The sequence below is a fragment of the Bufo bufo genome, chromosome 9 (assembly GCF_905171765.1).
Source record: "Bufo bufo chromosome 9, aBufBuf1.1, whole genome shotgun sequence".
NCBI lineage: Eukaryota > Metazoa > Chordata > Amphibia > Anura > Bufonidae > Bufo > Bufo bufo.
In genome coordinates, this window is record NC_053397.1 from 192,695,225 (window position 1) to 192,723,205 (window position 27,981).

General features: G+C 43.4%; 1 protein-coding gene across 1 annotated transcript in view; it reads right to left on the reverse strand.

The window, feature by feature from the left end:
* The window catches only part of BRINP2 (BMP/retinoic acid inducible neural specific 2), a 331,421-nt gene that overhangs the window by 67,582 nt on the left and 235,858 nt on the right, over positions 1-27,981 (reverse strand). Inside the window, 1 exon segment of the mRNA XM_040407224.1 lies at positions 4,627-4,732. Coding sequence (XP_040263158.1) covers positions 4,627-4,732 — 106 coding nt within the window.

The window sequence follows — 27,981 nt, forward strand, 5'->3', positions numbered from 1 at the left end:
CCTTGAGGGGCATGGCGAGTTCCTAGAATTTTTTATTTTTTGTCACAAGTTAGTGGAAAATGCTCATTTTTTTTTTTTTTTTCATACAAAGTCTCATATTCCACTAACTTGTGACAAACAATAAAAACTTCCATGAACTCACTATGCCCATCAACGAATAACTTGGGGTCTCTTCTTTCCAAAATGGGGTCACTTGTGGGGTAGTTATACTGCCCTGGCATTCTAGGGGCCCAAATGTGTGGTAAGGAGTTTGAAATCAAATTCTGTAAAAAATGACCTGTGAAATCCGAAAGGTGCTCTTTGGAATATGGGCCCCTTTGCCCACCTAGGCTGCAAAAAAGTGTCACACATCTGGTATCCCCGTACTCAGGAGAAGGTGGGGAATGTGTTTTGGGGTGTCATTTTACATATACCCCTGCTGGGTGAGAGAAATATCTTGGCAAAAGACAACTTTTCCCATTTTTTCTTTACAAAGTTGGCATTTGACCAAGATATTTATCTCACCCAGCATGGGTATATGTAAAAAGACACCCCAAAACACATTCCTCAACTTCTCCTGAGTACGGCGATACCAGATGTGTGACACTTTTTTGCAGCCTAGGTGGGCAAAGGGGCCCATATTCCAAAGAGCACCTTTCGGATTTCACAGGTCATTTTTTACAGAATTTGATTTCAAACTCCTTACCACACATTCGGGCCCCTAGAATGCCAGGGCAGTATAACTACCCCACAAGTGACCCCATTTTGGAAAGAAGAGACCCCAAGGTATTCGCTGATGGGCATAGTGAGTTCATGGAAGTTTTTATTTTTTGTCACAAGTTAGTGGAATATGAGACTTTGTATAAAAAAAATAAAAAATAAAATAATCATCATTTTCCACTAACTTGTGACAAAAAAAAAAAATTCTAGGAACTTGCCATGCCCCTCACGGAATACCTTGGGGTGTCTTCTTTCCAAAATGGGGTCACTTGTGGGGTAGTTATACTGCCCTGGCATTCTAGGGGCCCGAATGTGTGGTAAGGAGTTTGAAATCAAATTCTGTAAAAAATGACCTGTGAAATCCTAAAGGTGCTCTTTGGAATATGGGCCCCTTTGCCCACCTAGGCTGCAAAAAAGTGTCACACATCTGGTATCGCCGTACTCAGGAGAAGGTGGGGAATGTGTTTTGCGGTGTCATTTTACATATACCCATGCTGGGTGAGAGAAATATCTTGGCAAAAGACAACTTTTCCCATTTTTTTTATACAAAGTTGGCATTTGACCAAGATATTTATCTCACCCAGCATGGGTATATGTAAAAAGACACCCCAAAACACATTCCTCAACTTCTCCTGAATACAGAGATACCAGATGTGTGACACTTTTTGCAGCCTAGGTGGGCAAAGGGGCCCATATTCCAAAGAGCACCTTTCGGATTTCACAGGTCATTTTTTACAGAATTTGATTTCAAACTCCTTACCACACATTTGGGCCCCTAGAATGCCAGGGCAGTATAACTACCCCACAGGTGACCCCATTTTGGAAAGAAGAGACCCCAAGGTATTTCGTGATGGGCATAGTGAGTTCATAGAAGTTTTTATTTTTTGTCACAAGTTAGTGGAATATGAGACTTTGTAAGAAAAAAAAAAAATCATCATTTTCCGCTAACTTGTGACAAAAAATAAAAAGTTCTATGAACTCACTATGCCCATCAGCGAATACCTTAGGGTGTGTACTTTCCGAAATGGGGTCATTTGTGGGGTGTTTGTACTGTCTGGGCATTGTAGAACCTCAGGAAACATGACAGGTGCTCAGAAAGTCAGAGCTGCTTCAAAAAGCGGAAATTCACATTTTTGTACCATAGTTTGTAAACGCTATAACTTTTACCCAAACCATTTTTTTTTTACCCAAACATTTTTTTTTTATCAAAGACATGTAGAACTATAAATTTAGAGCAAAATTTCTATATGGATCTCGTTTTTTTTGCAAAATTTTACAACTGAAAGTGAAAAATGTCATTTTTTTGCAAAAAAATCGTTAAATTTCGATTAATAACAAAAAAAGTAAAAATGTCAGCAGCAATGAAATACCACCAAATGAAAGCTCTATTAGTGAGAAGAAAAGGTGGTAAAATTCATTTGGGTGGTAAGTTGCATGACCGAGCAATAAACGGTGAAAGTAGTGTAGTGCAGAATTGTAAAAAAGGGCCTGGTCTTTAGGGGGGTATAAACCTGTGGTCCTTAAGTGGTTAATAATAAATAATAATAATAATAATTTACAGCACAGGATCAGCAGCTGAGCTCATAAGTAACGTGCCACAAAGGCCAGGATCAGAGCTAGCTCAAATTCTTACCAGTTAACCCCTTAGATGCTGCATTCAATGTGATTTGGGTGTGTGTGTTTTGTTTCTATTGCAACTGAGAGCCTAACAAAAGCCTTCTAGATCTGCAATCTGTAGACTCCTATTAGGTTCAGAAGCAGGGCCTAATAGGATGCCTGTCAGTAATACACAGTAGTACGGGAGTAGCAGTGCAATTATAGAAGCAATCACAATCAAGCAATCAATCACAATCCCCATAGTCAGATTAAACAATAATGTTTAGAAAAAAGTTAATAAAGTTGAAAAAAAAACAAGTAAAACAATCTATTTGTATGGCTAAAATAATAAAAAAGAACATATTTGGTATCCACACATTCATCATCCACACATTCATTATAAAAGTGATCAAAAGTTGCAAAAAAACAATGCCAGAATTGCTGTTTTTTTGTTTATTTCACCAAATGGATCAAAATGAGCTAAAAAAAATTGGATGTACTAAAATGACACCAATAAAAACTACAGCATGTCCATTAATAAAAAATAAAAACGGTGTGGACTCAACTTTTCATTTAAACCCTGTGGGCGCTCTAAAAAATATGGAGGAAATACTGTTTTATATCTACCCTCCCAAAAAAGTTTGCTAAAAGTCCCAAAATACATTAACTGTACCCCAAATTGGTGACATTCTTGAATAAAACAAATCGTCGTATGACTACATTAAATGAAAGATAAAAAAAAAATGTCTTGGAATGCGACAATGAAAAGTAAAAAAATAAAATAAAAAATCACTGCATCTTTAAAGAAGTTGTCCATGATTTTTTTCCTAAATCACACCCACATTGAGACCTGTGCAAAGAAACATACTTACCCACTCCACTACAGCTTCCTAGCATGTAGGGCTATCTGCACTGCACTTGTGCACCACTGCAGCCAATGTCTGGCCTCGGCAGTGACATGTCCCCAAGCGACACTGCACAGCTGGATCATGTGCTGCTTGTGACCGCTGAGGTCACTCGCTACAGAATGATGTTGAAAGGTGAGGAGCAGAAGTGCAGTGCAGACAGCCCACGACCCATGGAGCGGGAAGTGGGCGATGGGAGCATGTAAGTATGTTTCTCTTCATACTGTAGACCCCCAACGCTGGAAGCAAGATAAAAAAAAAAAATCCCAGACAACCGTTTTAAGGCTACACTGGCTGTGTCCAGGGGTTTAAAGGGGTATTCTCATTTCAGACATTGATGGCAAATCGCTTGGATATGTTATCAATAGTGATGAGCGTCAGGGGCAATATTCAAATTCGTGAATATTTGTGCAAATTCGTTATCTCCAGTCATTGTTTTCTTGATTGCGGAAATCGGCAATTGAAAAATTTGCGATAAAAATTTGTATTATGAAAATTCGCAATCAACACTACTCCTAAAGTCAGAGATATTGCGGCCTTCTCATTGGCCCACAAGCTAGAAGCAGGGAGGGATCATGTGTACTGATTTAAAAAAATCTTGAATATTCGAAATTACGAATATATATCACTATATTCTAAATATTCGCGAATTCTCGAAGTGCCGATATTCGCAATAAAAATTTGCAAATCGAATATTCGTGATCAACACTAGTTATCAATGTCAGAACGGCGTGGGACCCATGCCTAAGACCCTATCCTATCTCCAGAATAGGACATGCTGAAGTGAGCAGAAAGCAACCGACCCATGCTCCATCCACCATTATCGAAATTCTAAAAATAGCTTGCCTATTTCCGGCAATCCCATAGCCGTGATTGAAGCTGTGTCTGCACTTGTGCCGTGCTCTCTAAATTTACCAGCATGGGACTTTCGCATTTGCGCAATTGTTTTCGTATCTCCCATAGTAGTGAATGGACAGCACGCTGTGCATGCATGGTGTACTCTCCTTCACTTTGGGGCTCCTGTTCTGGAGATATGAGAGGGTCTCAGAAGTGGGAGCTGCACATACACTATCTGACATTGATGGCATATCCTAGCATTAGGGATGGGAATACCCCTTTAAGTATTGTCTAGTTTAATACAACTTTCGGCCTCTACATGAATTTGCAGCAGCTTTGATGATTCACTGGATTCTTTTTCGATAAATTAGGTCAGTTTGTAATCAACACAATGGTGAATCAACTCAGTTCTGAGCAGTGGTCAGTCATTAAATGTAAATTGGGCAATTTTTGTAAAGATTCACATTGGTGTTTTTTTTTTGTTTTTTTTTTGCATTCTTCCAATTTCTTCTCATTCCAAAAAGCCTTCCCTGGTGACAGCAGTTAAATAACACAGATAATTTAGAAGCCAATAAATTGTTATTCTTACCCAGAAGCTGCACTTTGCTCTCAGGACCCATCACTAAAACGGAACTGACAGAGTCCAGGTTGTCGTAGTTACTGCAGCCGAGGGGACCGGTTCTCGTTTCGGTTACCTATATAAACGGACATAGCGTTACAAGCTGACAATTATAAAATTCAATTATTTTCTGCCATTAAGGACATCAGTGATTTGCTTTATTATCCAAATCCCTAACTGTTTCGCTTGTCTTTTGCCCGTAGCTGACATTGCTTTGACCTAAACACAAATTATGTACGCTTTTCCCAATAGATAAATCAAAGCTGTGGAAAATAAATGACTAATTTCCTCTTCGTTTTCAGACGGTTGTGCAACGATGCCTTTTAATGGGCTAGCTCGAATTTTTTTCCACATATTAAGAAATGCTAAATTTCTCCCCGCCTTCACACAGTGCACTCAGCAATGTTCTGCATCTTGATAGTAATAATTATCAGTGTCGCAAATAACAGCACGCCAAAATACAAAGTGATACAAAAGGTGAAATAAGGCACTGCTTTTAAGAGGTCACTATGAAGATGAATTATAGCAATGCATCGCCATCTTTCAAAATGTTAACAATACGTTTTATGTAACAAACGCTGTCTGACAATGTTACCTGCCATCAATCACATTGTAATATTTCAGAAATGCATTTTGCTTTATGATTGTTGACCTACAGAAAAGTCATTGCAAAAAACATGTTATTTATGTAGATTAAACGCATTATACAAAGGTACTGTGGTTATATAGTAACAGGGTGAGCAATCTGACTTTTGCTAGGACTCTACTTGAAAACAGTGGTGGACTGATGATAGGTTACAATCGTATGATTAAAAGGGTCTTCAATACCATCTCATAAGGGAATGACGTGTCGCTAGGATTTGCCGTAGGTAACGGATCCCTACCGATCCCAAGAAAGAAAGGACCAAGGTCCCTTCGTCTTTTTGTTCCATGCAGAAAAAAAAGGGAAAAGTTCTCATGCACCTTGAATAGCTGAATGCTGGTCCGCAGTGGGACTGACAAACACAACGCTCCGTTGGTCTAATAATTAGTGGAGCTGCGGAACACCATGAGTAGAGATGAGCGAAGTATTGAAAAATTCGATTCGGCTGCTGCGTTGAACTTTACAAAATTCTTGCACGGCCCGACGTCATCACATCAGCCGGTGTGGTGATGTCATATGTCATCGCGCATGGGATTTCATGTAAGATCTTCAATCAATATGTCGGTGGCCGGTTCTTCGCACTCAAAATCAAAATCAAAAGAATCAATTCACTACGATGAAGCACGAGGAAGTTTGGCTTCGAGGCGAATCACAATTTTCCCTGAAATTCAGATTGAAGTCCACTTTGTGGACTTCGATTCACTCAACACTACCCATGAGCACTACAGCTTGATTCAGAAAGGACACTTGGAGACCTCCGTACTCCAGATTTCTGGAAGTGCCAGCTGCTGCACCCCAATGTCTCTACATTTATTACCTATCTTGTGTTAGTGCCACTTTGAACTAAGTCAACACATGGGCCATCATTTTTACCATAGTCTCATCTCTGAATTGTAAACAGCGTAGGGAATATCATGCCCACATTGACTTCACTCAGATCCGTTTCTTTTTTTTTCTATTTTTTTAATTCTTTTTTTGCTATTGGAATCATTAGGAGCATGTACACTATCGTATTATAGAAACATTTTGTATGGATCTACATAACATGGTATGCATAAAATTTGTTTTGGTCTGATTTTCTCAAATAAACCAAAATCGATTTGATGTAGGATGTGTACGAATCGATTCTACCTGGACTTGCAGTGCACTTTATGCCTTAACCCCTTCAGGACACAGCCTTATTTCACCTTAAGGACCAGGCCATTTTTTGCAAATCTGACCAGTGTCATTTTATGTGGTGATAACTTTAAAACGCTTTTACTTAGCCAGGCCATTCTGAGATTGTTTTTTCGTCACATATTGTACTTCATGACACTGGTAAAATGGAGTAAAAAAAAATCATTTTTATTTCTGACTTTCAATTTCTCTACTTCTACAATACATAGTAATAACTCCAAAAAAAGTTATTAATTTACATACCCCATATGTCTACTTCATGTTTGGATCATTTGGGGGATGCTATTTTATTTTTTGGGGACGTTACAAGGCTTAGAAGATTAGAAGCAAATCTTGGAAATTTTCAGAAATTTTCAAAAACCCATTTTTTTAGGGACCAGTTCAGGTTTGAAGTCACTTTGTGAGGCTTACATTATAGAAACCACCCAAAAATGACCCCATGTTAGAAACTACACCCCTCAAGGTATTCAAAACTGATCTCACAAACTATGTTCACCCTTTAGGTGCTCCACAAGAGTTATTGGCAAATGGGGATGACATTTCAGAATTAATTTTTTTTGAAAATTTTTCCATTTTAACCCATTTCTTCCACTAACAAATCAAGGGTTAACAGTCAAACAAGACTGTATCTTTATTGCCCTGACTCTGCCGTTTACAGAAACACCCCATATGTGGTCATACACTACTGTACGGCCACACGGTGATGTGTAGAGGGAAAGGAGCGCCATGTGGGTTTTGGGGGGCTGATTTTTATGGACCGGTTTATTTACACCGTGTCCTATTTCAAGACCCCCTGATGTACCCCTACAGTAGAAACTCCCTAAAAGTGACCCCATTATGGAAACTACGGGATAAAGTGGTGGTTTTTTTGGGACTATTTTTAGGGTACATATGTTTTTTGGTTGCTGTATATTACATTTTTGTGAGGTAAGGTTAAAAAAAATGTAAACTCTGAATTTTCATTTCCATTTGCCATAAACTGTTAAGGAACACCTAAAGGGTTAATAAAGTTTGTAAAATCAATTTTGAATACCTTAAGGGGTGTAGTTTCTTAGATGGGATCACTTTTAGAAAGTTTCTACTCTAGGGGGGCATCAGGGGGGCTTCTAAAGGGACATGGTGTCAATAAAAAAAGTCCATCAAAATCGGCCTTCCAGAAACCATGTCGGTCCTTTCCTTTTGCGCCTCCCTTTTACTGATACAGCAGTTTACAACCACAAATGTGGCGTTTCTGTAAACTGCAGTATCAGTGTAATAAATATTACGTTTTGTTTGGCTGTTAACCCTTGGTTTTTACCGGAAACAACAGATTGAAATGGAAAAGTGCCAAAATTAGCTGTTTTGGCAACATTTTTTATTTATTTTTTGGACCGTGTTAATCTGGGGGGTTGGGTCATGAGGTATTTTTACAGAGGAGATTATTACGGACACGGCTATACCTAATAAATCTATTTTTTTTTACAATTATTTAGTTTTTAGACTATATAATCTTTTTGGATACAAAAAAAGAAATTTTTTGTATCTCTATAGTCTAAGTGTTTTTTTTTTTTTTTTAGCCGATTGTATTAGGTAGGGGCTAATTTTTTGCGGGATGAGGGGACGGTTTTATTGGCACTATTTTGGGGGCTATATGACTTTTTGATCGCTTGCTATTACACTTTTTTTTATGTAAGGTGACAAAAAAAAAACTTAATTTTTTTTTGTTTTTTTGTTTTACCGTGTTAATCTGGGGGGTTAGGGGTATATTTACAGAGGAGATTATTACCAACGCTGCGCTACCTAGTAAGTCTACTTAAAAAAAAAATTAGTTCTAAAAAAAATTTTTGGGGGGTGTCTCAAGTCTGAGAACCATTGTTTTTTTGAATAGTCAGTGGCTAAGTTAATGAAGGAGATTATATATTTAGAACTCCATGGAAGTGTGGTACTCCCTGAAGCAACCAATAATGCAGAGGCCCGGATGATCGGGGCACGTGTCACATTGAGTAGTGGTGTCCTTCCGTATCCCCCTCCTGCGACACACTCTGCTTTTTTTTTTGGTTTGGGTTCGTCCCTTCTTTCCAGTATGGGGACCACACCTGGAAAGTGTTGGCCAGGGACGATCCGGGCGCCTCCTATTCCCGAGGTACTCCGGCCTGCTCTTTCCCGGTCTGAAAAGATCAGGGTCTTGAGGACTGCCTCATAGAACTGGAGGAATGTCCCTGTGTTGCCAGCGCTCTGGAACAGTACAAAAGAGTTGTACATGGCAACCTGCACCAAGTAGACCGCAACTTTTTTGTACCATGCCTTGGTTTTGCGCATGGCGTTATATGGCTTGAGGACTTGATCAGAGAGATCAACTCCTCCCATATACCGATTGTAGTCGATGATACAATCGGACTTGAGGACCGTTGCTGCGGTACCTCGCACAGGGACAGGGGTGATGCCGTTACAATGAATTGTGAACAGTACAAGGACATCCCTCTTGTCCTTATATCTGACCAGCAGCAGGTTTCCAGTGGTAAGGGAATGGGTCTCACCCCTGGGGATAGGTACCTGAAGGGGGTAGGCAGGGAGGCCGCGCTGATTTTTCCGCACGGTCCCACAAGCGAATGTGGATCTGGCAGCGAGGGACTGGAACAAGGGGATACTAGTATAAAAGTTATCCACGTATAGGTGGTAACCCTTATCTAGCAGTGGGTGCATAAGGTCCCACACAAGTTTCCCGCTAACACCCAGAGTGGGGGGGACATTCTGGGGGTTGAATACGGGAATCTCGCCCCTCGTACACACGAAATTTGTAAGTGTACCCTGAGATACTCTTACAAAGTTTGTACAGCTTCACGCCATACCTCGCCCGCTTTGAGGGAACATACTGGCGGAAAATGAGTCTCCCCTTGAACGCAATGAGAGACTCATCAACCGCGACCTCCCTTCCAAGTACATAGGCCTCCATGAATTTGGCCCCAAAGTGATCGATGACCGGCCGTATCTTATACAGACGGTCATAGGCAGGATCACCTATGGGGGGACATGCTGCATTATCTGAATAATGCAAGCATTTCCGGATGGCCTCAAATCGGGAACGTGTCAAGGCCATACTGTAGAGTGGAGTCTGGTAGAGGACGTCCCCACTCCAGTACAGCCTGACACTGGGCTTTTTGACTAGGCCCATATGCAGCACGAGGCCCCAAAACATCGTCATCTCGGCTGCACTGACCGGGGTCCAGCCACCGGGCCTAGCCAAAAACGAGCCCGGGTGTTGAGCGACGAACTGTTGGGCGTACAGGTTCGTCTGCTCCACCATCAGATTTACCAGTTCCTCACTGAAAAAAAGACTGAAAAAGTCGTATTCAGTAAAGCCCACTGTGTAAATCTGGATTCCTGATTCACCAACAAAATCAGGAATTGCGTGCTCAAAGTTCTCTGGGGTACACCAGACGAGTCCACCTGCAGGGGGTTCAGGTGGACTGACCTGGTGGGCCGGAAAACTAGTACGAGCCCCAGAACTGCTCGTACTAGGCTGGGCCACAGGGTCCCTAGCATGGGGGTCCCCTCGATCTGCCTGACGCAGTCTCTGCCACCTTGGGGGCTCATAATCGCTTGATGATGAGGAGGATGCGGATGAGAACAGGAACGTGGGGTCATCCTCACTGGGGCTCTCGGACTCGGAGGCAAGGAGGGCGTATGCCTCCTCAGCCGAGAACATCCGGCGGGCCATAGGGGAGTGTGTGTCTGCGTGTGTATGTGCGTGCGTGTAAATCTTTATTAGGTGTTCGTGTGTTCACGCACTTACCCTATAGCTATAAAAAAAAAAAGATCCCTAACTAAAAAAAGCTAAAAAAAAGTGAAAAAAAAAAAAAAAAAAAATACAAATGCGCTGTGGGGCGGGGTGGGCGATGCGCTAACAGTGGCCGGACGCAAAGAGTGCCGGCCACAGATAGCGCATGCAAAGAAAAAAGAAAAAAAGGAAAAAAAAATATGCACCCCAAAAAGTGTGTGTGTGTGTGTGTGTGTGTGGGGACAGGGGGCAAGCTGCAGCACACCTGTTGGGGGTCTAGGGTCAAACAGCTAACAGCTGTGGACCCCAGACAACCGATCAGGGGGCTCACAGACCAAAAAAAAAAATTTTTTATTTTTTTAAACTAATCTAACCTTAAACTTGCCCTAACTACCCCAGCCTACACCCCCCACTACCTGCCTGCCCCTGCCTCCTAAGGTGCCTGATGGCACCAAAAACTCACAAGATGGTGGGCAGCGTGACCTCCTGCTGCTCTCTCCGCTCCACGGACGGGAATGAGGGAGGAGAGCAGCGGCGGATATTCAAACTTGCCGTGCTCCGCCCACATGCCGCATGGGTACCAATCGCAGGGTGACGTGATAGCCACCTCACAGGATCGCAGGACGGTGATTGGTGGTGTATAATCACACCACCGATCACTGTCCTTTCCAGGTTATCGGGTCATCAAAGACCTGAATAACCCAGAAACGCAGAAAACCGCAGGTCTGAATTGGGGTCACAGGACCCCCCTGGGCATTGGTACAGAGTGCCTGCCGAATGATTTCGGCAGGCATTTGGTTCCGATCACCGCAGGCGGCGCTGCGGTGATCGAAAATTCTCAGGATGTACCGGTACGCCCTGTGTCCTTAAGTACCAGGACATCAGGGCGTACCGGTACGCCCTATGTCCTGAAGAGGGTAAAGTCTTTCTGGAAAATTTCTATCCAAACTAAAATTCTAGTTCTTAAAAATCAGATTTTTTTTTTTCAGCTTGAATTTGGATTCTAACAATTCGATTCGCTCATCTCCACCCCCATGTACCTCAGATTTTCTATTCTGCCACATGGCTTTATACAGAATCCATAAAACAGTGACACTGTCTATTGCCTGGAGGATTATAGAAGTACTCATTGCTTTTTAGGAAAAAACACAGTGCCCCAGAGAGACGTTGTACGGCAGCACATAGAGTATCTTATAAGTCATTAATATAGACCCAAAGGTACCACATTTGTCATTGTACAGGTTGCTTTATTTTGAAGGAATTGTCTGGAGAAGCTTAATATGGGGCAGTAGTGTCCTGGTGCCATAGAACAGTGTTTCTCAAATCCAGTCCTCAGGGCCCACCTGCTACCCATGATTTGAGAATATCCCACAGAATGAATACCTGTGGTAAGTCCTGATGCACCGACACTAATTATATCACCTGATGAATGCTAAGGAAATCCTGAAAACATGACCGGCAGGTGGGCCCTGAGGACCGGAGTTGAGGAACCCTGCTATAGAAGAAATTTTCTGCTACTAGGAGTGATGAAAGCGTCACCCATTAATATGGCCATATTTACTGGCAATTGAAATGTGAGTTTGTTCTCCATTTTCATGGACTCATATGGACTGCTCAATCAAAGTTTATCAAAATGTAAAATAGGTTAGCAGTCAATAGTGATAAGCGATTTTCTTGAAATTTCGATTTGGATTAGATACCACTGAATCGATCAGGTTATTCAATTCAGGTCTGAATACATTCGACCTGTATCGAAAGTGCTCCAATTGCCCTGAAAGGTTGTGTAGGACATTTTAGGGTAGTTAATTCCGAACCAGCATTAGTAATCTTAAGGTATGGATAAACGCATGGCTGCCGGTGGTGACAAAAAGCCTCTTTAAAAACAAAGGGGGTCATTTAATAAGGCCCTGTGCTCATGGTGGATCCACCAAAGTAATGTAGAGTCGCCACCCACACCATGCCCACTTTTTTAGACCTGCCGTGAGCTGAGAAAAGTCACAGATTGCTGCGCAAAGAACTTTTGCGCCGCAACCTGCAACAGAAATACGCCTAATATAGACATATTTCTGTTAGTAAATTACTTCCAAACAGTTAAAAAAAAATTACATAAAATATTAGCCTTTTTGGCGGCCAATGCCTGCCAGTGTGTATATACACACAAACAGCCTGGCGTCATGTGATCCCCCTTCTTAATCTTTCCTGTCTTCATTCACTTCAGTGGGAGCAGCGCTGCAGTAACTAGCTCTGTCCACTAGATCATGGATGGAACAGTACATTTCCGGCGCCAGAGCTACACTGAAACAGCTGATCGTCAGAGATAAGGGGTGTCAGACCCCTCCTGATTAGTGTTGGGCGCGAATATTCGAATCGCAAATATCGGCACTTCGAGAATTCGCAAATATTTTGAATATAGTGATATATATTTGTAATTTCGAATATTCTAGATTTTTTTTCATCAGTAACCTCCCTTCTTGCTTGTGGGCCAATGAGAAGGCTGCAATGTCTTTGTCTGAGCTTAGCAACATCCCTAGCATCCAATAGGAAAGCTGCCTACCTCTTACTACATAAGAACCTCCCCAGCAGCCATTTTCTACAGTTCTTTAAAGTTCTGAGAGAGACAGCAGTGTCATGGCTGTGCTCTGTGCTTTCCACAATACATTAGATAGATAGTTAGATAGCTTATATATAGAGTTGAGCGAACACCTGGATGTTCGGGTTCGAGAAGTTCGGCCGAACTTCCCGGAAATGTTCGGGTTCGGGATCCGAACCCGAACCGAACTTCGTCCCGAACCCGAACCCCATTGAAGTCAATGGGGACCCGAACTTTTGGGCACTAAAAAGGCTGTAAAACAGCCCAGGAAAGAGCTAGAGGGCTGCAAAAGGCAGCAACATGTAGGTAAATCCCCTGCAAACAAATGTGGATAGGGAAATGAATTAAAATAAAAATAAAAAAAATAAAAATGACCCAATATCAATTGGACAGAGGTCCCATAGCAGAGAATCTGGCTTCACGTCAGCAGAGAATCAGTCTCTTCATGCCATAGCAAAGAATCTGGCTTCATGTCAGCACAGAATTAGTCTCTTCATGCCATAGCAGAGAATCTGGCTTCATGTCAGCACAGAATCTGTCTTCATGTCATAGCAGAGAATCAGGCTTCACGTCACCCACCACTGGAACAGGCCACTGTCACACATTTAGGCCCCGGCACCCAGACAGAGGAGAGCGGTCCCGTAACAGAGAATCTGGCCTTATGTCAGCGCAGAATCTGTCTTCATGTCATAGCAGAGAATCAGGCTTCACGTCACCCACCACTGGAACAGGCCACTGTCACACATTTAGGCCCCGGCACCCAGACAGAGGAGAGCGGTCCCGTAACAGAGAATCTGGCCTTATGTCAGCGCAGAATCTGTCTTCATGTCATAGCAGAGAATCAGGCTTCACGTCACCCACCACTGGAACAGGCCACTGTCACATATTTAGGCCCAGGCACCCAGGCAGAGGAGAGAGGTCGCGTAACAGAGAATCTGGCTTCATGTCAGCACAGAATAAGTCTTTATGTCATAGCAGAGAATCAGGCTTCACGTCACCCACCACTGGAACAGGCCACTGTCACACATTTAGGCCCCGGCACCCAGACAGAGGAGAGGTTCATTCAACTTTGGGTTTCCCCGCAATATAATGGTAAAATAAAATTAAAAATAGTATTGAATGAGGAAGTGCCCTGGAGTAGAATAATATATTGTTAAGGGGAGGTAGTTAATATCTAATCTGCACAAGGGATTGACAGGTCCTGTGGGATCCATGCCTGGTTCATTTTTATGAACGTCAGCTTGTCCACATTGGCTGTAGACAGGCGGCTGCGTTTGTCTGTAATGACGCCCCCTGCGTGCTGAATACACGTTCAGACAAAACGCTGGCCGCCGGGCAGGCCAGCACCTCCAAGGCATAAAAGGCTAGCTCTGGCCACGTGGACAATTTGGAGACCCAGAAGTTGAATGGGGCCGAACCATCAGTCAGTACGTGGAGGGGTGTGCACAGGTACTGTTCCACCATGTTAGTGAAATGTTGCCTCCTGCTAACACGTTCCGTAGTAGGTGGTGGTGCAGTTAGCTGTGGCGTGGTGACAAAACTTTTCCACATCTCTGTCATGCTAACCCTGCCCTCAGAGGAGCTGGCCGTGACACAGCTGCGTTGGCGACCTCTTGCTCCTCCTCTGCCTTCGCCTTGGGCTTCCACTGGTTCCCCTGTGACATTTGGGAATGCTTTCAGTAGCGCGTCTACCAACGTGCGCTTGTACTCGCGCATCTTCCTATCACGCTCCAGTGTAGGAAGTAAGGTGGGCACATTGTCTTTGTACCGGGGATCCAGCAGGGTGGCAACCCAGTAGTCCGCACACGTTAAAATGTGGGCAACTCTGCTGTCGTTGCGCAGGCACTGCAGCATGTAGTCGCTCATGTGTGCCAGGCTGCCCAGAGGTAAGGACAAGCTGTCCTCTGTGGGAGGCATATCGTCATCGTCCTGTGTTTCCCCCCAGCCACGCACCAGTGATGGGCCCGAGCTGCTTTGGGTGCCACCCCGCTGTGAACATGCTTCATCCTCATCCTCCTCCACCTCCTCCTCATCCTCGTCCTCCTCGTCCTCCAGTAGTGGGCCCTGTCTGGCCACATTTGTACCTGGCCTCTGGTGTTGCAAAACACCTCCCTCTGAGTCACTTCGAAGAGACTGGCCTGAAAGTGCTAAAAATGACCCCTCTTCCTCCTCTTCCTCCTGGGCCACCTCCTCTTCCATCATCGCCCTAAGTGTTTTCTCAAGGAGACATAGAAGTGGTATTGTAACGCTGATAACGGCGTCATCGCCACTGGCCATGTTGGTGGAGTACTCGAAACAGCGCAACAGGACACACAGGTCTCGCATGGAGGCCCAGTCATTGGTGGTGAAGTGTGTCTGATCCACAGTGCGACTGACCCGTGCATGCTGCAGCTGAAACTCCACTATGGCCTGCTGCTGCTCGCACAGTCTGTCCAGCATATGCAAGGTGGAGTTCCACCTGGTGGGTACGTCGCATATGAGGCGGTGAGCGGGAAGGCCGAAGTTACGCTGTAGCGCAGACAGGCGAGCAGCGGCAGGGTGTGAACGGCGGAAGCGCGAACAGACGGCCCGCACTTTATGCAGCAGCTCTGACATGTCGGGGTAGTTGCGAATGAACTTCTGCACCACCAAATTCAGCACATGCGCCAGGCAAGGGATGTGTGTCAAACCGGCTAGTCCCAGAGCTGCAACGAGATTTCGGCCATTATCGCACACCACCAGGCCGGGCTTGAGGCTCACCGGCAGCAACCACTCGTCGGTCTGTTGTTCTATACCCCACCACAACTCCTGTGCGGTGTGGGGCCTGTCCCCCAAACATATGAGTTTCAGAATGTCCTGCTGACGTTTACCCCGGGCTGTGCTGAAGTTGGTGGTGAAGGTGTGTGGCTGACTGGATGAGCAGGTGGAAGAAGAGGAGGAGGAAGCTGAGTAGGAGGAGGAGGAGACAGGAGGCAAAGAATGTTGCCCTGCGATCCTTGGCGGCGGAAGGACGTGCGCCAAACAGCTCTCCGCCTGGGGCCCAGCCGCCACTACAATTACCCAGTGTGCAGTTAGGGAGATATAGCGTCCCTGGCCGTGCTTACTGGTCCACGTATCTGTGGTTAGGTGGACTTTGCCACAGATGGCGTTGCGCAGTGCACACTTGATTTTATCGGACACTTGTTTGTGCAGGGAAGGCACGGCTCTCTTGGAGAAGTAGTGGCGGCTGGGAACAACATACTGTGGGACAGCAAGCGACATGAGCTGTTTGAAGCTGTGTGTGTCCACCAGCCTAAATGACAGCATTTCATAGGCCAGTAGTTTAGAAATGCTGGCATTCAGGGCCAGGGATCGAGGGTGGCTAGGTGGGAATTTACGCTTTCTCTCAAATGTTTGTGAGATGGAGAGCTGAACGCTGCCGTGTGACATGGTTGAGATGCTTGGTGACAGAGGTGGTGGTGTTGGTGGTACATCCCATGTTTTCTGGGCAGCAGGTGCCAACGTTCCTCCAGAGGCAGAGGAAGAGGCCGAGGCGGCGACAGCAGCAGCAAAAGAGGCCGAGGCGGCGGCAGCAGCAGAAGAGGCCGAGACGGCAGCAGCAGAAGAGGCAGCAGGGGGAGCCTGAGTGACTTCCTTGTTTTTAAGGTGTTTACTCCACTGCAGTTCATGCTTTGCATGCAGGTGCCTGGTCATGCAGGTTGTGCTAAGGTTCAGAACGTTAATGCCTCGCTTCAGGCTCTAATGGCACAGCGTGCAAACCACTCGGGTCTTGTCGTCAGCACATTGTTTGAAGAAGTGCCATGCCAGGGAATTTACTTGAAGCTGCCTTTGGGGTGCTCGGTCCCAGATGGCGGCGGTCAGTAGCAGGCGGAGTCTCTTGGCGGCGGGTGTTCTGATTTTGCCCACTGCTCCCTCTTTTGCTACGCTGTTGGCTCGGTCTCACCACTGCCTCTTCCTCCGAACTGTGAAAGTCAGTGGCACGACCTTCATTCCATGTGGGGTCTAGGACCTTATTGTCCCCTGCATCGTCTTCCACCCAGTCTTGATCCCTGACCTCCTGTTCAGTCTGCACACTGCAGAAAGACGCAGCAGTTGGCACCTGTGTTTCGTCATCATCAGAGACGTGCTGAGGTGGTATTCCCATGTCCTCATCATCAGGAAACATAAGTGGTTGTGCGTTAGTGCATTCTATCTCTTCCACCCCTGGTGAAGAGCTAGGTGGATGCCCTTGGGAAACCCTGGCAGCAGAGTCTTCAAACAGCATAAGAGACTGCTGCATAACTTGAGGCTCAGACAGTTTCCCTGATATACATGGGGGTGATGTGACAGACTGATGGGCTTGGTTTTCATGCGCCATCTGTGCGCTTTCTGCAGAAGAATTGGGTGGGAGATAATGTGAACGTGCTGGATGCACTGTCGGCCACCCAATTAACTAATGCCTGTACCTGCTCAGGCCTTACCATCCTTAGAACGGCATTGGGCCCCACCAAATATCCCTGTAAATTCTGGCGGCTACTGGGACCTGAGGTAGTTGGTACACTAGGACTTGTGGCTGTGGCAGAACGGCCACGTCCTCTCCCAGCACCAGAGGGTCCACTAACATCACCACGACCATGTCCACGTCCGCGTCCCTTATTAGATGTTTTCCTCATTGTTCCCGTTCACCACAATTTTGAGAATGGCAAATTTGGGAATAGTTTTTCAACCCAGAAAAAAAAATGTGCTTTTACGGTCACTACAAATAACTTGACCAGCTAAAACAGTACAGATTTGCTTGAATAGAAATGTGAGACCTGTTTTTTTTTTTGCACTGTGTGACAGGTTAAGGTTTAATCACAGAATCAGACTTCTATCTGCACGGTAGCGTGTGTCTTAGGTTTTTCTGAATGACACTATCAGTACCTTCAATGTAAGATATCCTTTTTGGGATAGATTTCTAGTAGGCCTCAAATATCATAAACTAGTTATTTTGAGAATGGCAAATTTGGGAATAGTTTTTCAACCCAGAAAAAAAAATGTGCTTTTACGGTCGCTACAAATAACTTGACCAGCTAAAACAGTACAGATTTGCTTGAAAAGAAATGTGAGACCTGTTTTTTTTTTGCACTGTGTGACAGGTATAGGTTTAATCACAGAATCAGATTTCTATCTGCACGGTAGCGTGTGTCTTAGGTTTTTATGAATGACACTATCAGTACCTTCAATGTAAGATATCCTTTTTGGGATAGATTTCAAGTAGGCCTCAAATACCAGAAACTAGTTATTTTGAGAATGGCAAATTTGGGAATAGTTTTTCAATCCAGAAAAAAAAAATGTGCTTTTACGGTCGCTACAAATAACTTGACCAGCTAAAACAGTACAGATTTGCTTGAATAGAAATGTGAGACCTGTTTTTTTTTGCACTGTGTGACAGGTTAAGGTTTAATCACAGAATCAGACTTCTATCTGCACGGTGGCGTGTGTCTTAGGTTTTTCTGAATGACACTATCAGTACCTTCAATGTAAGATATCCTTTTTGGGATAGATTTCAAGTAGGCCTCAAATACCAGAAACTAGTTATTTTGAGAATGGCAAATTTGGGAATAGTTTTTCAACCCAGAAAAAAAAATGTGCTTTTACGGTCGCTACAAATAACTTGACCAGCTAAAACAGTACAGATTTGCTTGAATAGAAATGTGAGACCTGTTTTTTTTTTGCACTGTGTGACAGGTTAAGGTTTAATCACAGAATCAGACTTCTATCTGCACGGTAGCGTGTGTCTTAGGTTTTTCTGAATGACACTATCAGTACCTTCAATGTAAGATATCCTTTTTGGGATAGATTTCAAGTAGGCCTCAAATACCAGAAACTAGTTATTTTGAGAATGGCAAATTTGGGAATAGTTTTTCAACCCAGAAAAAAAAATGTGCTTTTACGGTCACTACAAATAACTTGACCAGCTAAAACAGTACAGATTTGCTTGAATAGAAATGTGAGACATGTTTTTTTTTGCACTGTGTGACAGGTTAAGGTTTAATCTCAGAATCAGACTTCTATCTGCACGGTAGCGTGTGTCTTAGGTTTTTCTGAATGACACTATCAGTACCTTCAATGTAAGATATCCTTTTTGGGATAGATTTCAAGTAGGCCTCAAATACCAGAAACTAGTTATTTTTAGAATGGCAAATTTGGGAATAGTTTTTCAAACCAGAAAAAAAAAGTGCTTTTACGGTCGCTACAAATAACTTGACCAGCTAAAACAGTACAGATTTGCTTGAATAGAAATGTGAGACCTGTTTTTTTTTGCACTGTGTGACAGGTTAAGGTTTAATCACAGAATCAGACTTCTATCTGCAAGGTAGCGTGTGTCTTAGGTTTTTCTGAATGACACTATCAGTACCTTCAATGTAAGATATCCTTTTTGGGATAGATTTCAAGTAGGCCTCAAATACCAGAAACTAGTTATTTTGAGAATGGCAAATTTGGGAATAGTTTTTCAAACCAGAAAATAAAATGTGCTTTTACGGTCGCTACAAATAACTTGACCAGCTAAAACAGTACAGATTTGCTTGAATAGAAATGTGAGACCTGTTTTTTTTTGCACTGTGTGACAGGTTAAGGTTTAATCTCAGAATCAGACTTCTATCTGCACGGTAGCGTGTGTCTTAGGTTTTTCTGAATGACACTATCAGTACCTTCAATGTAAGATATCCTTTTTGGGATAGATTTCAAGTAGGCCTCAAATACCAGAAACTAGTTATTTTGAGAATGGCAAATTTGGGAATAGTTTTTCAACCCAGAAAAAAAAATGTGCTTTTACGGTCACTACAAATAACTTGACCAGCTAAAACAGTACAGATTTGCTTGAATAGAAATGTGAGACCTGTTTTTTTTTGCACTGTGTGACAGGTTAAGGTTTAATCTCAGAATCAGACTTCTATCTGCACGGTAGCGTGTGTCTTAGGTTTTTCTGAATGACACTATCAGTACCTCCAATGTAAGATATCCTTTTTGGGATAGATTTCAAGTAGGGCTCATATACCAGAAACTAGTTATTTTGAGAATGGCAAATTTGGGAATAGTTTTTCAACCCAGAACAAAAAGTGTGCTTTTACGGTCACTACAAATAACTTGACCAGCTAAAACAGTACAGATTTGGTTGAATAGAAATGTCAGGTCTATTTTTTAGGCGCTGGGTGACAGGCTCAACTTGCCCCTGATGTAGTATATGGCCAAAAAATAACCACACTGTTGATGGTTAAATGCACTTGGGTGACACAGGCTCAGCCTGCACCAGATGTAGTATATGGCCAAAAAATAATCAGACTGTTGATGGTTAAATGCACTTCGGTGACACAGGCTCAGCCTGCAGCTGATGTAGTATATGGCCAAAAAATAACCAGACTGTTGATGGTTAAATGCACTTCGGTGACACAGGCTCAGCCTGCAGCTGATGTAGGATATAGCACAAAATAACCACACTATTGATGGTTAAATACACTTGGTGATAGCTTGTGCTGGCGCACCACAAGTCACAAAATGGCCGCCGATCACCCCAGAAAAAAAGTGATCTAAAAACGCTCTGAGCAGCCTCAAAAAAGTGAGCAAGTCAATATTAGCACTTCAATGATCCACAGCTGCAGATCGATCACTGAATGAAGTCTTTTGGAGGAGTTAATCACTGCCTAATCTCGCCCTAACGTCGCAGCTGCAACCTCTCCCTATGCTTTAATCAGCAGAGTGACGTGCAGCGCAACGTGACCCAAGCTTTTATAGAGGCTGGGTCACATGCTGCACTGGCCAATCACAGCCATGGCAATAGTAGGCAAGGCTGTGATGGCCTCTTGGGGCAAGTAGTATGACGCTTGTTGATTGGCTGCTTTGCAGCCTTTCAAAAGGCGCCAAGAAAGCGCCGAACACCGAACCCGAACACAGACTTTTACGAAAATGTTCGGGTTCGGGTCCGTGTCACGGACACCCCAAAATTCGGTACGAACCCGAACTATACAGTTCGGGTTCGCTCATCCCTACTTATATACACTCACCTGAAGAATTATTAGGAACAACATACTAAAATGGTGTTGGACCCCCTTTTGTCTTCAGAACTGCCTTAATTCTACGTGGCATTGATTCAACAAGGTGCTGATAGCATTCTTTAGAAATGTTGGCCCATATTGATAGGATAGCATCTTGCAGTTGATGGAGATTTGAGGGATGCACATCCAGGGCACAAAGCTCCCGTTCCACCACATCCCAAAAATGCTCTATTGGGTTGAGATCTGGTGACTGTAGGGGCCATTTTAGTACAGTGAACTCATTGTCATGTTCAAGAAACCAATTTGAAATGATTGGAGCTTTGTGACATGGTGCATTATCCTGCTGGAAGTAGCCATCAGAGGATGGATACATGTTCTCATTCTGTTTACACCAAATTCGGACTCTACCATTTGAATGTCTCAACAGAAATCGAGACTCATCAGACCAGGCAACATTTTTCCAGTCTTCAACAGTCCAATTTTGGTGAGCTCGTGCAAATTGTAGCCTCTTTTTCCTATTTGTAGTCGAGATGAGTGGTACCTGGTGGGGTCTTCTGCTGTTGTAGCCCATCCGCCTCAAGGTTGTGCGTGTTGTGGCTTCACAAATGCTTTGCTGCATACCTCGGTTGTAACGAGTGGTTATTTCAGTCAACGTTGCTCTTCTATCAGCTTAAATCAGTCGGCCCATTCTCCTCTGACCTCTAGCATCCACAAGGCATTTTTGCCCACAGGACTGCTGCATACTGGATGTTTTTCCCTTTTCACACCATTCTTTGTAAACCCTAGAAATGATTGTGTGTGAAAATCCCAGTAACTGAGCAGATTGTGAAATACTCAGACCGGCCCGTCTGGCACCAACAACCATGCCACGCTCAAAATTGCTTAAATCACCTTTCTTTCCCATACTGACATTCAGTTTGGAGTTCAGGAGATTGTCTTGACCAGGACCACACCCCTAAATGCATTGAAGCAACTGCCATGTGATTGGTTGACTAGATAATTGCATTAATGAGAAATAGAACAGGTGTTCCTAATAATTCTTTAGGTGATTGTATATATATAATACAGATAGTTAGTGGGAGATAGTCGGTGTAGGTTCTATCCTGATATAGTGTAGCTGTTGCAGTGCAGTGTGTTAGGTAGTGTGATAGGTTCTGCTGTCCATACATATATGCAGACCTGCTAAAATGTGAAGTTTCACGTCTTGCGCCAAAATATTTGCATCATTAGTGCTGATTAGCGCAATCGCAAATATATTGGAGCACTCTAACTGCATATAAAGACATTTTTAATGTTCTGCCGTGCCAAACATTTTCTCCAGTCTCAGGCAACTTCTAGCAGCTTGGAAAATGTAGCAAAAGTGACCCACTCCTGTATTTCGCGCTCATTACGCGAATATTACATTGCCGATTTTTCACAATCAAGAAAGTAATCTCGAATTTGCGAATATATGCCGAATATTCACCCAAATCTTCGTAAAATATCGCAAATTCGAATATACTGTAGCCCCTGCCGCTCATCACTACTCCTGATCAGATTTTGAGGGCGATTAATAACAAAATCCTGGAATACCCCTTCAAGCTACCTCTCTGTACAGTAAACTTTTCTTGACTGAATTTCCTTTGTTAAAAGTATTCTGGAAGATTGCAAGTTTTAGTACAGTTGAATAGCTGTAAATACAATTGTCAATTAAGTATTTTGATGCATGTACTAAACTTGCTAGACAAGAAAAATAAGGTATAAAATAAGAGTATGCCACGCACCCTTCTGCAATGCATATATAGCACAATATCCAAGACTAAGAAGGATAATGAAACTGACTTATTGTAATCCTAAAAACTAGCAAAACATTCATGTTTACGCCGAACAATGAGATGTAAAAATGAATTTTTTAAGCTTTTCTTCCTCCTCTATTTATACAGTTTTAAGAATAAAAAGACTTTCACCCATCACTCATATCTCTATGGAAATCGTCCCGATAATTTCAGAAAGATGAAAGCACAAATCCCATCTGTTGCTATAGAACTTTCGCAAATGATGCTTTTAGTTTAGGTATGTGAATAAAACAGAGAAGACGCATATAAAAATGAAACATTTAATTCATTTATGAAGTTTTCATAAAAATCTGAACTTTTTAGAGATGTAAAGAGCAATGTAATAAATGTGTACCTTTGAGAAGTTGACCAATGTCACATCCTATGTCTAAAAGCTCAACAGAAAAAGGTCAATTATTGTTTAACAGCCAAATCATAATATTTTAGGTTACATACGGCCTTATTTAACTTGATATGAAAAAAAAAAGGAAATGGGTGATCTCTCAACCCTCAAGTCTTGCCAATCTGTCAACACCTACAAATTCTTGTGTAGTATTCCTCTCTGTACCCATCTCTGTTGTGCCACTGGCCATGATGTCCTGACCACCCACAGCTTGCACCTCCAGTTCTATATTTTACACTCCAAGGTATGGAAATGTAGCTACACAGGTCACAACTTAAAGGGAGTCTGTCATCAGCATTTCCCTTTTTTAACCCTTCCCATAGCTCCCTAGCATGCTTACATTTAATAAAAACGTTACCTCTGGCATCAATCCTGGACTTATAGAACCATAAAAAAACGATCTTTATAACTTATGCAAATGAGGGCTCGCAAGTGCCCAGTGGCGGCGTTACACTCGTAGGTGCCCTGCTTGCTCAGCCTTTTCATTGCGTCCCCCCGCCCCTTCCTACCCTCTGCCCGCCCATCCTTTCCCTCTGACCGCCTTTCTACTAACTTGTTATTCCGCTGAGATCCCGCGCCTGCGCACTCAGTCCGTCGGCCGGCGCATGCGCACTGCGATGCCCATTCCTTGTTCGGCATCACAGTAACTATTGCACATGCGCCGGCTAACGGCGCGAAGCCGGCGCATGCACATTAATTACTGTGATGCCATACAAGGAATGGGCATCGCAGTGCGCATGCGCCGGCCGACGGACTGAGTGCCCAGGAGCGGGATCTCGGCGGAATAACAAGTTAGTAGAAAGGCGGTCAGAGGGAAAGGATGGGCGTGCGGAGGGTAGGAAGGGGCGGGGGGATGCAATGAAAAGGCTGAGCAAGCAGGGCACCTACGAGTGTAACGCCGCCCCTGGGCACTTGCGAGCCCTCATTTGCATAAGTTATAAAGATCGTTTTTGATGGTTCTATAAGTCCACGATTGATGCCAGAGGTAAAGTTTTTATTAAATTTAAGCATGCTAGGGAGCTATGGGAAGGGTTAAAAAAGTGAAATGCTGATGACAGACTCCCTTTAAGGGTTTTCCAGCCTGTAGATATTGATGACCTATCCTCTGGATAGGTTATCAATATCACATTGGTACGGCTTCCGATACCCAGCATCACCCACCAACCAGCTATTTTCTGCAAACTCCAGCACTGGAAACAAAACAGTGGACAGAACCAGAACCAGAAAGCTTCATCAGCTGTGTAGTGCCCATACAGGCATAATCAATGAATGGGAACTGAGCTGCAGTACACCGGCACAGCCACTACACAATTGATGGAGCATTTTGATTCTGGCTCTATCCACTATTTTGTTTCTGGTGTCGGCACCTGCTGAAAACAGCTGACCGGTGGAGGTTGACAGGTGTCTGCACATAGACACATATAGCATAGAAATCTCCAGACAGAGTAATGTTTTTTTCAAAGCTGGTCATCAAAAGTGTTATGGACAGTGGCTGTGAAAGCACAGTGCCAACCTACTGATTTGGATTAAGGCTAAACCTAACAGTGTCATCCTGGCAGCTCCCTGGTTTTCACCCTTTAACCCCTATACAGGGATCTGGTCTTTGCTGCACAGAGTGCACCAGGAGTACCTATTGGAGTAGTCTCCATGTGGTTATCTGCTCACCCACAAATTTACCTCCATATAAGTCAATAAAGTTTTTGTTTTTCTTTTGTCATTTGGCAAGGAGGACTGGTTTTGAAGCACAGAAAACTTATCTGGTTCCCCTACTAAACATCATCTGCACTGTTATGGAATGTCCTACTGAAAAACTTCGAGAATGAAGATTTAGGGGTATTGACCTGTAACCTATGGCTCCGTATTTGTCGCCAAACTACAACACAAAGCATGCCTTGACCGTTGCAGATTAAAGACCACTGACTACAGCCAGGCTTGGGCTGATAATCTGAACTTTGGGGCAGATTCCAGGTTGGCTGAACAGTCAGAGGGCAGCACACCATACGCACTGGCATGCAGAGTCTGACTAGGCCCCAAGACAGACCAGTACCGTTTTAGCCAACCCATTCTCCCTCCCCTCCCGTGCCTGGAATTATGTCCCAATCCCAGCTTGTCAACCTTATGGTGACAGCAATCAGGGAATAGACAGATTCTCTGACCACTGTCACTCAACAGTGGTGGTTCAATAGCAGCAGCAGAGAACGCCACTTATCCCTTCAGCTTGCACAATTGAGTGCATGCCCACAGGAGTGTGGCCACGCAAGTACTGTATCCATGAATTTCTGCACAGGCAGCAGGGATAAGTGGTGCCACTGATTTTATAGTGACAGTCCTGGCCTGCTATATACCCAACCAGTCTTGGGCTAGAGCCTTGCTCGTTTTTGTCCCGACCCCCAAGTGGTGCACACTAGATCATCAGCACCAGTAGTGGACTCTAGAAGATGGTGAGGTATTTTCTGCAGCATTGTGGTACTTGCCCTTCATTCTTGGGGAAGGATTTTGGGGTGGGTGTTGGTGCGATAATGTAGGTGGACTGAAATGCTTTGTGTCCTAAGACTACTTTTCAGTGACAGTCCAGCCCTGCTTAGAGAAGCCCGTCCGTAACGGAAAAGAGATGGCTTATTCAATCATACTGTACGTTAAAAGTGCTGCATTGAAGTGGGGCAACTAATAGCTGTGCATTCATGCATTATCTATGAAACGTTCAACCATAGGGCTTCGTTTCCCCTCTATACTTTATCATAGAAATAAGACTACAGGCTGCAAACGTTTTACTTGGATGCTCGCTGAATATAACAAGAAGTAGTCATTTACAAAATAAAGAAGCTGAGTCCGAAGTCCATTCAAGTGAGTTCCTTTCATGGCAAGTTTTACCGTTTCTAAACGAGGGTCTCAATCATTTCCTCTAACATATTTGGAAAATAACAAAGACATAAAATTAAATTAAAAAATAGGGCATGGCCGCTCTGTGTGCCCTACAGAGCCATGGTGGAGACGGCAGCTTCATTTTTTTTTAGAGGAGAGAGAGTGATCTTTCTCATTGGGGTAGTTAAATACACAAGGAAACAAGTGTAGTTATTATTTGTGCACATTAGGGATTGCAGCATTAGCAACATGAATAATTTAATGATCGTTACAATTATAAACATATTAAAAAAATATACCCAGAACCTAATATGAAAATACCAAAACTTAAAACTGGAAAATGAACTAGGTAATGACTGCTGGCGGTACACTGTCATGTCACTGTCTGTTATATAACACCTATAAAAAAGGTACACCCATCTGCAGAAGCCACCTTGACGTTGGTAGATGGGCCCAACACACATTTGACCAAAAATGTGCGCAAAGAGCTTCCATTGTTCATGTCTAGTAGGCATAGTACTACTGTAGTCTAGAATAATCTCTAATCCCTAGTTCTGTTTGTTTGCATAACAGTGTGCTGCCATATGTATTTTGTTTGCTGTCTGCATGTTAGCTTTTTAGATGTGCTAGTCCAAATTTTCTTGCAGTGTGTTTGGAGGTTAGCTGCATCCTGTAGATAAAGCACTCCCATCTGCCATCGACTTTTAAGCAGAGTATAAATGTAGCTGGTTCCTACACCGCCCTAAACTTTGTAGGCTTAGGTTAGGCCCAGGAGAGGCATTTCTGTTAGTGTTAGGTACTAGTGTTGGGCGAGCATGCTCGGCCAAACACCATTTTCACTCGAGCATCGCGATGCTCTGCACATCGCAGTGTTTGGCTGAACACCCCGTATCTTCGAGCACGATGCTCGAGTCTCCTCTACGCAGCCAATAAATGTGCGGGGAAGTGCTGGATCTCACTGTAATGCCGTAGATATGTTGGTTACTGGCATTACAGTGATTGGCTGGCCGGACTGCGCCATCGGGTGTTATATAGCACCCGATGACATGTGGTTCGGCTCAGTCTTAGTCAGGGAGAGGTGCAGCAGAAGGGACAGATAGTGTAGGGACAGAAATTATTATTATTATTTTTTTTAGGCAGGGTTTAGTCTTACAAGTTGTTAGAGACCCAAAAGTCCTTTTAAGAACTATTGTTTTTTCTGGCTGCAATATATATTATTAGCGCAACCTGCACTAAATTGCGTGCAATTGTTTGGCCGCTGCTGACAGTGACACAACCTCTGCTACATCTGTTGTGTTACATTTGCGCATCCTAAATATATGTAACATTCAGCGCAATTGTGTGGCCGCTGCTGACAGCGACATTACCTGCGCTACACCTCCTGTATAACGTTTGCGCATCCTAAATATCAGTGAGATTCAGTAAAAAAAAAATGCCGCTGGTGACAGCAACATTAACTTTCTACATCTCCTGTGTAACGTTGCACATCCTAAATATCTGTGACATTCAGTTTAATTTTTTTGCCGCTGGTTACAGCGACATTACCTGCGCTAAATCTCCTGTATAACGTTTGCGCATCCTAAATATCAGTGACATTCAGTTACATTTTTTCGCCGCTGGTGACAGCAACATTACCTGCGCTACATCTCCTGTATAACATAGAGTAAATGTGACGCACTGGACTGGCTATTGACCCAAGAGGTGCACTCAGTCGAGTGGACTCACCCAGTCAACTCAAAAAAGAATAATATAATAGAACAAAGATAACTGGGCACTCTCAGGATATCTGGACCATTTGAAATTTATTGACATATAATAGCATGAATAACTGTACGTACTGACAATGATAATATTAAAATGTGATATAAAATATACCTATCTGCTACACCATAAAACACAACATGCAGTAATACAATATGACAAATCGAAAATAGTATACTAAAATATAAAATACTAAAATTCGAGGAATAAAATGGAATATTCGATAATAACTTGTATCAATATTCGGCAAATATTCGTATGGAAAAGTCTCGTACTAAAAGGTTGCGATAAACCAATGTCCTTTATCAACGTCCGTTTCGATATA